Here is an 11,681-nt window from a genome sequence, read left to right on the forward strand (position 1 = left end):
AATTGGAGTCGGGTTTTGTAAAGGTCTCCACTCGGTCACTAAACTTTTAAATCACAAAGTGTTATCACTCTTTGCTAAGCATTGAAAGAAAGAAAGAAAGAAAAAAAATGTGCTATATTACGTAAGAATAATATTGTGTACAAGCATCCTACAAGCTAAAAAAAAAAACAAAACAAAAATACAATTTCAATAATTGACAAAACAATGAACAAAATTAAACACAAGAAAACAAAACTTTTTGAACATACTTGCATTAAAGAGAACTAAATAAAACAATTACTAAATAAATAAAGGTAAACTTGTTGACAAAACTAGAGAAGAAAAAAGGAGAAAAAAAACTTTTCAACATGTCCAAGGTTAAAACCTATCATTAAAAAAAGTCATCCAGGTTATAATATGCCTTGGCCAATAAAAGCGTTTTTAATTCTCTTTTAAATTTCTTAACATCCGATATATGTCTAACACATAGAGGAACATGATGTACATTTTTTTACTTATGTAAATTAATGAGTTTTTGGTAAGGGAAGACGTAGGAATAGATAGGGGAACATCATTTACACGACGAGTCAAATGGCCAGTGTCAGAGAGTAGTTTGGGAATTTTGTGAATAAGAGCAGCTGTTTCTAAGATAAAGAGTGAAAAAAGAGTTAGGATTTTTTCAGAAATGAAGAGGGGTTTGCAAGAATCTCTTAACTTAGCAGAACACAGGTATCTAACTGCTTTTTTTTGAATAACAAAGAAAATAACAAGTAGCCCCTTATTGGTTAAACCCCAAAAAGGCAAGCCATACCGACTATGAGATTCAATAAGTGAAAAGTACACTGAACGTGCAACCACCCCTCCCAGCTCTTGTTTTGCCATTCTTACTGCAAAACATCCGGAAGATAATTTCCCAGCTAAATGTAAAATATGATCTTCAAACCGAAGGCGACCATCAATGGTTATTCCTAGGAACTTGCAGCACTCTTTATTCTGCAAGAGGGAATTTTCGTCAAACATCAGACCCTGAACATCGCACTTAAACCGCATAATAGACGTCTTTCTTATATTAAACACGAGCCTGTTGGAAGCACACCACCCTGATAAAATCTGAAGGTCTTCAAGGATACAAGTCTTAATATAAACAGAATTTTTATGGCTCCATAGTATGGTGGTATCATCAGCAAACTGAACCACCTTGCCCTGCAGTTTCAATGAACTCAAGTCATCCACATACAGTAAAAATAACAGTGGTCCCAACACTGAACCCTGGGGAACGCCGCATTTTAGGGATCTAGAAGCAGACATACGCCCAGACACTGAAACCTTCTGAGTACGATTTGATAGATAGGACTCAAGCCATCGCAATACTACGCCCCTAAAACCATATTTATCGAGCTTAGATAACAGTATTCCATGATCCACACAGTCAAATGCTTTGGATAGATCACAAAACACTGCCGCCGATGACTCTCCAGAATTCAAGGACACATAGACGCTCTCCAAAAAGCTAAAAACAGCATCATGAGTCCCTTTACCGGCTTGAAATCCAAACTGATTTGCAGACAAAATGCCATTATGATGTAAAAAGGACAAGATTCTGCTTTTTGCAAGTTTTTCAACTATCTTAGAGAGGGTAGACAAAATAGAAATGGGACGGAAATTACAAGACTGATCCAAATCTCCACCCTTATAAAGCGGGATAACCACTGCCTCTTTTAAACATGAAGGAAAAATGCCAATATGTAAAGAATTGTTTATGGCAGAAACTAAAGCATTTAAGGCTGAATCAGGCAAAAAGAGTAACAACCTCGAAGATATCCCATCAGCTCCAGATGATTTATGGTTTTTTAGGCGTTTGATTTCATTTTTTACTTCGGTAAGATCGACAGGATGAAAGAAAAATGAATGCTCAACCGACACTTGTTGAAGATAGTGTAAGGGATCAATGTTACTACGAATGCCCTTGAGCAAGATATTAGGTATATCACAATAATAGTCGTTTAAAATGTCAGGTCTTAACTCCGGTTCAGATACTTTTCTATGGCAATGTCTAAAATCATTAATAATCGACCAACACTCTCTTTTCCTATTTGATGACATATTTAAGCGATCCCTATAATAATTAGATTTTGCTGCTTTAATTGTCTTTCTGTACAGACTACGGTATTTCTGATGATATAGAAGAATATTTTCATTTGTGGTATATTTGCACAATTTAGTCAAAAAACGGAGGTTTTTAGCTGAAATTCTAAGGCCTCTTGTAACCCATGGTTTTCGTTTCTTAGTTTTAAGCATCATTTTAGGAAAGCACTGATTGATCTTATCACACAGAACTAGAAAAAATTAAGTAAGTGGGTCAGGAGCCGTTTCAAGTGCATTCCAATTTACCGAAGCTGTAGCAGCAGAAAAAGCATTGAACTTTCTCCTGCTGAAAATTCTTCCCATATAATGAGATGAAGATAATACAGTATTATATGGCATCAAGCAACTGTGCATAAAACGTCATCAAAATTTGTACAGAAATAGTCAATTGTAGTTACAGATGCAGAAGTTGCATTTTCAAGTCGTAAGAATTTAAAATACTTAAAAGAGAAGTGCCTGGTTTTAATTAATTCAAATAACTTAATTAATTAAAGTAATTCAAATTTTAATTAAACGTATATTAATCTGAATATACAAAATTAATATGTGCAACAAAAAAAATGACAATTTTTAACCTCTAGATGAGTTTGCCACATATTTAATTTTTGCTAAAAAGTAATTTCTAATCTTTTGGAACACTTCTGAAAAAAAAAACAAATTATACTCGGTATAATTTTAGTCAATTTCTTAAAATATACACACAAGCACACCTTCTGTACTAAGATAAAACAAACATGGCACACAAAATCTATCAACTAATAATAAATAATCAAATCACATTAAGTAGTCTAAAATAGTAGTCAGATCAGGTTAGGCACTGGTTAAGTATTATCAATGCCCTTAAACAAAAATAAATAACTGAAAACAGCAAAACCAACAAAATTAAATCATAACTCATCATCAAGATGATGTATGTTATGCAAGTGGTCGCCATAATCGGTAGCCTCACTGCCAACGAATATGTCATGATGCTCAATGACCTCCTCGAAACTAAGCAGGTCATCATGATCGTCATCGCTGGATGCGAACAAATGAGTTACTTCTTCATTAGCAATATCCCTACACATAAAAAAATTATTGAACGTTTATTTGAGATAAAAGATTTACTTACTCGTTGCTAGGCACAATCCAATACAATATTTCATCTCCAGTCAATTTTCCATCATTATCCCTGTCAAAGTCATGATCGAATTTATTTTGTTCTATCAACAAATTCTCTTTGTCCATTAAGGCTCCCTTATCACCAATAAACTCCTAAAAACATGCCTGTTGGATTATTCAAAAACTGGAAAGCATTTAAGCATACCTGAAAACTAATAGATCCATCTTTATCTGTATCTTTATTTTTTAGGGTTTGATTAATAATAATATTCCTCATTTCCGGATAGTCCTCTGGAGAATGAAACCTTTTAAATTCATCTTCATCTAAGATATCATTGCCATTCTTATCTGCAGCCTCCCACATTTCTCTATCTTCTTTTATTAACTGCAAAATGCTCTGTCATTAAAAAAATATTTACAAAAAATAGATCACCTAACATGGTAATTATCATCATTAAACTGCAAATTTTGTGTATTTTCTAGCACCCCGTAAGTATCAGCGATAAACTCTTCCCAACTAACTAATCCATCACCGTTTTCATCCATATCTTCCATCCTTTCCTGTACTTCTTCTTCTGCTAGGGTCCTAAGATGTTTTAATAACATAACAGATAAAAACCAGGAAGCAATTCACCCTTACATAAATGATTTTAGAATCCATGCTTGCAGCTCTGTTCTGTCAATATAACCATCATGAGAAGTATCCATTTTTTTTAAAAGAATGGCCAGGCGCTTTTTGGCTTCTTCAGGGGGTAACGTATCATATTCTTCTGCTTCTTTACTGCTACCTAGTATAGCTTCGTGGTCAAAATGATTCTGATGGGCTCCTGTAAAAAGTCAGACTTTTTTTTAAATTCTTTTCATAGGACTTTCACAACAATACAGAATAGTCCAATAATGTTTCAATAAAGGATACAATAGAGAATCGAACATAGATGTACCAATTGCAAGTATAAGAGATCTTAAGTGTAATACAAGTATAGGAGTTGACTATTTAAATAAGAAAACTCCAAACAATGGTTATGTACACTAATTAACTTTAGATATTTGAAATATGCATTAATAATATGAGACTTATTTCACAAGGACATATTTGAATAGATTGACTTGCTTTTCTCTTTGTGTGGAAAATTTTTGAACAGTTCTGACTGACAGTATAGAATTATAAGCAGATAAACCTTATTTTACTTTACAGTTGCAAATATTTATTTAACTCTGACGTATCGATGGCCTAACAGAGAGAATTAGAAAAAAAAATCACACAAAATGGGTGAATAAAGGAAAGACTTTTTTGAGAAGGCTGGAAATGTTAGTAAAAAGGAGTGAATTATTTTTCTTACATCTTTTGAAATTTTAAGAAATCATGCATGTCATTTGCATTGTACATTTGCGTTATTCTGCTTTATTCATAAATTCAATTAACAGGAATTGCATCTATCCAGATCCATTTAGACAGCAACGAATTAGTTCTGTTAATCATTGTTTTGAATTTACACAAAAGTAACCAGGGGTCCAGTGAATATACCATTAGCAATTTAGGAACTGATATTCTCTATTCTACTTAATTGAAATTGCCTATATATGCTATTTTTTCATTAAATAAGTGTTCCATTCTTAAATTTAGGAGGAAATTATATAATTTTTTAAGAATTTGAAATTTGACAATGCCTTGTAAGAGTGATGCTTATTTAAATTGTAATATTTTAATGAAGAGAAGTAGGGAAAAATCTAAAACAGATAGAAATAGCATTTTTGCCAAATAACCATAACTCTCTAACTCTCTATTGTTGAGATGCGCCCGTAGTTTTAATAATTTTCAAGAAACTAATTTGAATAATGATGTATTTTTCACCAGTATGGCTTCATTTAAGCGATACTTAAGAAATTCTACCTAATTTCGCAAAGAACGATAAATATTGTCCTATTTTTCCTATTGTCATTATTCATATGAATATATGCTTCTTTATTGTTTATAAGAGATACTATTAAATAAGTTAGTTAGGTTTATATTGCTTGGTATATTTGTTAGGTTTGGTGAAAATGTAATGTTTGCCAAAGCACTTACTTGTATTTAAATTCATAAGATATTTTGAGCTTTCCTGTTATTGGATTGTTTAGTCTATCTGTAGGAGAGCCTTGTACTTAAATAAATAAATAAATAAACCCTACAGAATCTCTGCTATTTGTCACAAATTTGATTACAATTAAAATTGACAAGTTTTGTCTTTTTTAAACAAAATCCTTTATTAAAGCTTTTATAACTACAATAAATTATTATTAGATATCCTTGTTTTAAAATATAACTTGAAATTATTATTAGATATCTCTTGTTTTAGCTAGACTTACAGCTATTATCCTAAACAATATCTCTAGTACTGGTAGAGGATAATTTAACAAAAAAATACTTATCCTACAAGATCTTCCCAGAAAAACTAATGTTTTGAAATAATACATGTAGACCATGTAACATATAACATAGTCTATAACTACTTAAATTGGCAATATAAAGAATTAATAATCGATGAACAGCATAGCTTTAGAGGAAGTTGACCTGCAGTAACTTATGTACTCACTTAAAACCTTAAACTGCTGAGTGCCTTGGAGAGGGAGCATCAGGTTGATGCCATATACATATATTCCAACTTCATGCCATATATTTGGTCAATTTGTCAACAAACTTAATATTGTATATAAAACATTATGAATTTTTAATATTTGCTGATTAAGATCAACTATTTTAAGATTTGGGAATATTATTTAATTATGAATTAACTTTTAATGAACCTGTCAATCAAGTCAGTATGCCTGGTTGATCAGATCACTTAAATATGGTTAAATTATGTGGACTCCACAGTATAATATTTATAAATCATAATTTGAGAGAATACAACACAAATTTTTGAAGTATTGTAATTGCAGGTTTTAGTGTGAATCTTATTTCAGAACATCTCTTATTTTAAACAAATCTGATTATTCTAGCTAAAAGATGGATAATGAGTGACATTTCTCTAATTTTTCAAATTTTAAATGGTATTGTAGTATCTTGTCCATTGTTACTATCCATTCTTCTTTTAACAAAAACAATGGATACATGCACTTATGGGACGAGACAAAAGGAGGGAGAGGATCACAAGAGTCTATGCTTGCAAAACATATTAGGGAGGAGGCCAAACATCATTCCCATGTAATTCTTTACTCAGATTCGTGTACTGGCCAAAATCAAAATATTAAAGTGGCCTCTACATTCTTGAACTTGGTCCTAGATCCCCAGTTAAGCATTGAAACAATTGATCATAAATTTTTCTGGTCTTTCTGGTCACTCATTTCTTCCTAATGATCAAGATTTTGGAGTAATTGAATCAGCATCACGAAAGTGTAAAAGTGTATTATCACCTTTCATTCCTAATTTTGAATTTTCAAACCATGATGAATATTTAAGTTAGTTTTAGTCATAACACAATTCTAAAAAGAAAAATCTCATTTAACTCTCTCTGAGGAGTCACTTGTGTAATATAACTTTAACTCAATTTATCTCAAAACTATGAAATATGGTTTTGATCCACTTTAGCTCTGAACGCCTCAATTATATTGTTTAATAGCTGAAAAGGAACTGTAAGACACTGCCCTGCTGTCACCTAGGTGTATCATTGCCTGTGGGTGGAATTTTCAGTATATTTACTACATACATATCGTGTTAATCACTAAACATGTAATACTATTATTGGCAAAGTGTTTGGGAGGCCTGTTTGGAGATTTAATTTGTTATTGTTGGTAATTGCAGCAATCTTTGCACATATGTGTGTTTAGTCACAGTGCTATGTTGCAATCACATATTTTTTTAATTTTTTCATTTAATTATCTTAAGTCTCTGTCAAATTAATCTTAGAAGTTGTTATATCTCTGTATACTCCAAAACTATAGGAGTCCTCAGTTGATTTATAAAGGGAGACTATAAAATTCTTTCTTACCCGAGTCATCATAATGTACATGCTGATCCTGTGGGGAATAAGGTCCATCCTTCTCACGTTCTTTAGTTAAATGTTCATGGGCCCCATGGAGTTTATTAGAAACCACAGCAGCAGAACACAAACATTGGCAGATTAGGAAGACACAAAAGTTTAGGCACAGTTTATGAAATGTTACCATTTTTATATCGCCACTTTATATAACAGTGGAACTAAGAATCGAGAACAGGAAATGTTTTAAAGAGATTTTTAATTAATTAAGGCTTCGAATAATTAAAAAAATTGTTAGAGAATTGTCTTAAATTTGAATATTAAATCTTGAACTGAAAGCAAAATAAATAAAAAGAAGTGTCAAATATGGAACATCTAGTACATAAGGGCGCAGGTGTAAACATACCTTTTGACATGCCTATTTATTCCGTTGCGGATATTCAAAAAACTACTTAAAGTTTATATATAAAAGAAACATTGCAAACAAATTTCATGTATAATTATTTTATCTATTTTTACAATAATCTTTTTTTATTCCAATTAAACAATGTAAATTTATTCCGCATAATTATTTATATATACAGAACTGTCATAATTAATTTGACATCTGTCATGACTGACAGGTTTCCCGCATATATTTAAAAATAAAACATCTTGAATTATTATACTTTATTTTTACATGAAAAATTACAAATCATAACCTAAGAAAATAATTCAAATGGTAAGAATTGCTGCTATATCAAATAAATAAACAGTTTTTTTTTAAATATTTCATCCCGTTTTATAGGAAACGTCAAATGAACGTTTATCACTAACACCAAATGAAAATTTCTACAAAGATGGGGCCGAATACTGGTCGAAAATCCCTCCGACAGTCGACGGAATGCTCGGGGGCTTCTCAGAGATCTCTACAACGGATATTCATAGTTCCAAAACCCTATTAAAACAACTTTTTACCTCCACAAAACAACCACTTGGCAGAGGTTATGCATTGGATTGTGGGGCAGGTATTGGCCGCATAACCAAATTCCTATTAAGTGACCTCTTTGATAGGGTGGACATGGTAGAACAAAACCCCCAGTTTCTAGAAAGTGCCAAAAAGTATTTGGGAAAAACTATTTTGGAGAAAAAAATTGGGCAAATGTTTCCTGTTGGATTGCAGGACTTCCGGCCAGAACCTGGGAAGTATGATGTGATTTGGTGCCAATGGGTTTTGGGCCATTTGACGGATGAGGATTTTGTTGCTTTCTTTGAAAGATGCAAGTAAGAATACTTTTTTAGGCCAGTATGGCTTCATAGTTTCCTAATTCCAAAAAGTATATTGACTTTCTGACAGTCTAACAGGAATCTAATCCTAATCACTAAGACAATATATGAAAATATAATTATACATATACCTATCATGAAAAATACTAATAATCATATATAAAAACATAGGTAATAGGTAATCATAAAATATGTACAAGAAAGAAAAGTACAAGAGGTGCATTAAGTAAATGGGTTGGGTTAAAATGAAGAGAAGATATGTTAAAGAGATCAAAATCCAGACTCAAGCAATTCCAGGCAATTAATGTGACCACTACATAATTTGAAAAACCAAGCAAACCTGCACAAATGGTTTCCTGATGAAGGCAAAGCATATTAAATCTGCTGAGTGCTGATTATATCCTTGATTTTATTAGGGAATTAAATAAGATGATTCTACTTGATATATTAGTGAAGTCTCATTTAGCTCATATAATAAAATCAAGAGATTTTAAAGATGTTTTTATGATGTTATCTATATGATTGCAAAAATTTAGTGTTTTATCAATAGTGACTCTTACATCACTAACATAATCACAGTTAGAAAGAATTGGGACATTTAATATATAGTCAAAGCTAATTTAATTTTTCAGCAAACAAATTGACATCTTTTTACACTTTTCAATATTAAGAGGAAGCCTATTAATCTTGCACCAATTGTATTAAAATTGTTTTATTTAGTACTTGCCCTAAAGGCTGTGAAGAGCTATTCTGATGCAGTATATCAAAATAAAGCATATTCCATTGTTTAGTTGATGTTGGTCAAGAGTTAACACACCTTTTCATTGATCCTTATATCTACTAGAATCAGAAAAGCAGGACATCCCATGTTTTTTGTAATATGGCGAATCTAACAAGCCTCTTGAATTTTTTTCAAGAGCAGTCATATGTAACCTGTTTTGGACCCCACAATACTGAGTCATATCCCAATTTAGATATAATAAATGCATGTTTTATAGTTGGAAAATCTCAAGTTAACATTAAGCTTTTATAGCATTGTTTTCATAGATCTTTAAAATATGTCTGAAATTTTAAATTGCTTGTAAATGTAAGGCCTAAGACAGATATTCGTCTTAGATATGTTTTGTTGGTACCTCAACTGTGTTTATTTCTGTGCCGTTGATGTTATATTGATATTAATGACCTATAGTTCATGTTTTTATACTTATTTATATTAATTTGTAAATTATTTATTCTGCAAAAGTCTGGAAATAAATTTACATCGTTGTTGTACGACTTTACCATCATGATGCTCATTTTCGCTTGCGCATATATTTTTACTCAAGAAACTCAGGTATTGGTAAGATGCAAGCAGTTCTTTTAAAAAACATTAAATATTTATTAGTGTTACATTGCAATTATATTTGATTTTACTTTGTATACTAAAAAATATGTAGTCAAGTGGGAGATATTTTGCTACATTTACTATTTTTTTTTTTTCAATAAATTGCCACCTCCTATTTAAGATTTTTTTAAACGGGTATGTATTAGAAAGAACTGCTTTGTGAAACATGTATTACAACTGCAGTGCATTTCTTTAAGCCGATTTCAGATACTTACAACATAAAATATATCTCCTAATTTACAACTCATCATTGGTAAAACTTGTTATTGCTGTTATAAACTTACATTATTTTATATTAGAATTGTTATGTGGCTATGTAATTATAATTAGTCATAGGAACTTCTTGTATACTTACTTTTTACCTTTTTTTTTTTGATGATTTTAGAATTTAATTTTTGAAAACAACCAAACTACATAAGATTGCATTTAATTAAGCCTCTGTACAGAACAGAATTAAGTAGTCAAATTAGTACAGTTTCATAGTCAAATTAGTACATTTTAGCATGTACAAACATTCAGGTCACATTTTAAAATCATTTTCATGGCTCTTTAAATAGTATGATTGTAATTGGCGAAGGTGCTGGATATGTCAAACAGGTCAAGCAGAGATAAATATTTTTTTGCAAAAGAATAATTGTTTATTGCTAGCCTATTAGAAAATTTGTGAAAAGGAGGTATTTAAAGCAAATTGAATTTTTTGGTAGTTTTTTACTTAAATGTATTTTTTTATCAATTTCGGGTAGTTGTTGCCTCCTCAACTCTTTAATTCATGATAAAAATCTTGCAATATCTATACCCTGAATATTGTATTGCCTCTGGTATTGTGTAGTATTGTATTATATTGATATCGTACAAACTGAGAATGAGGGATGTTAAACCTTTTTGTGGTCTTGCAATAATATGCAATAAGATGCAATGATTTGGAAGAATTCACAAGAGGTTTCTATATCATGTGCAGTTTTAAATTACTTTTTGCTCCCTTTGCTACAGTCTTAACCATAAGCCACACTCTCCTAAAGAAGAACATCCGATAATAGTTAGAATTAATTGGTTATTTGGACTTGGATTTCAAAGAGCTTCCTGAAAAAAAAACATTTTTCAATATCCAGCAAAATTTCTCATTTTTGTCTTTTTTTCCAGGCTAGGTATCAAACCAAAGGGAGTTATAATAGTCAAAGAAAACATCTCATCCGGACAAGTGGAAGTTGATACGACAGACTCTTCCGTCACTCGTCCAATGGGACTCTTAAGAGAATTATTTGATAAGGCCGGGCTCGATTGTTGCAGGATGGTAAAACAACTTGGATTCCCTAAAGGTTTATTTACGGTTTACATGTTTGTCTTGAGGCCTAGACATGAAGAAAACGTCGGGTCAGGAGAGTGATTCCGGAAGAAAATAATTAATCTTTTTAAGCAATATATTGATAACGGGGGAAGCGTTACTCTGTTTTAGGAAATCACAACTTCTTTATAGTCTTCTTGTGTTACTTACTGACCCATATTGTGTGATATATTAGATTAACCTTTTCTATCTATTATTATATATATACATTTTAGAAATGGTTATTAGCAATCGGGAATAAATGAAGCTTTTTTTTTCAAGAAGTTTTATTTCAAAAGCTTTAATAATTAGGATTATAGAACTAAGAAGTATATATAGGAAGTCAATATTGTTTCTGATAACAGCTAATGAAATAGTGCTATCAAGGCTCATTATCTAAAAAGGAATAAAAAACGCTTTTATAAAAAAAACGGTAATGGAAACGGTCGTTTACACTTGACTTGAGGCAAAGAAAAAGACTGTATTGAAAAAAATTACAATAGTTTTGTACCAAAATGTGTAAGTTAAA

The 11,681-nt window shown here is 31.3% G+C and overlaps 2 protein-coding genes across 2 annotated transcripts; one reads left to right on the top strand and one right to left on the bottom strand.

Annotated features, from left to right (window-relative positions):
- Positions 1-2,861: 2,861 nt before the first annotated feature.
- On the bottom strand, positions 2,862-7,571 carry LOC126743922 (reticulocalbin-2). Its single transcript, XM_050451201.1, has 6 exons — positions 7,194-7,571; positions 3,866-4,052; positions 3,664-3,811; positions 3,431-3,610; positions 3,236-3,378; positions 2,862-3,183 (listed from the first exon to the last, which is right to left on the bottom strand). The coding sequence occupies exons 1-6, from the start codon at positions 7,369-7,371 to the stop codon at positions 3,012-3,014; spliced, it is 1,008 nt and encodes a 335-aa protein (XP_050307158.1). The 5' UTR covers positions 7,372-7,571; the 3' UTR covers positions 2,862-3,011.
- A 201-nt stretch (positions 7,572-7,772) lies between these two features.
- Positions 7,773-11,428, top strand: LOC126743923 (N-terminal Xaa-Pro-Lys N-methyltransferase 1-B). Its single transcript, XM_050451203.1, has 3 exons — positions 7,773-7,902; positions 7,969-8,444; positions 10,972-11,428. The coding sequence occupies exons 1-3, from the start codon at positions 7,900-7,902 to the stop codon at positions 11,213-11,215; spliced, it is 723 nt and encodes a 240-aa protein (XP_050307160.1). The 5' UTR covers positions 7,773-7,899; the 3' UTR covers positions 11,216-11,428.
- The last annotated feature ends 253 nt before the right edge of the window (positions 11,429-11,681 follow it).

Source organism: Anthonomus grandis, chromosome 13 (genome assembly GCF_022605725.1).
Source record: "Anthonomus grandis grandis chromosome 13, icAntGran1.3, whole genome shotgun sequence".
NCBI classification, from domain to species: Eukaryota; Metazoa; Arthropoda; class Insecta; order Coleoptera; family Curculionidae; genus Anthonomus; species Anthonomus grandis.

Excerpts from the sequence above, each read along its gene's own strand:
- LOC126743923 (XM_050451203.1), top strand. Across the intron at positions 8,445-10,971 it reads GCTTTCTTTGAAAGATGCAA|GCTAGGTATCAAACCAAAGG; the intron begins GTAAGAATACTT and ends CTTTTTTTCCAG.
- LOC126743922 (XM_050451201.1), bottom strand. The coding sequence starts at position 7,371 with ATGGTAACATTTCATAAACTGTGCCTAAACTTTTGTGTCTTCCTAATC. Across the intron at positions 3,379-3,430 it reads ATGGATCTATTAGTTTTCAG|GAGTTTATTGGTGATAAGGG; the intron begins GTATGCTTAAAT and ends GCATGTTTTTAG. Across the intron at positions 3,184-3,235 it reads TGGATTGTGCCTAGCAACGA|GGATATTGCTAATGAAGAAG; the intron begins GTAAGTAAATCT and ends TTTTATGTGTAG.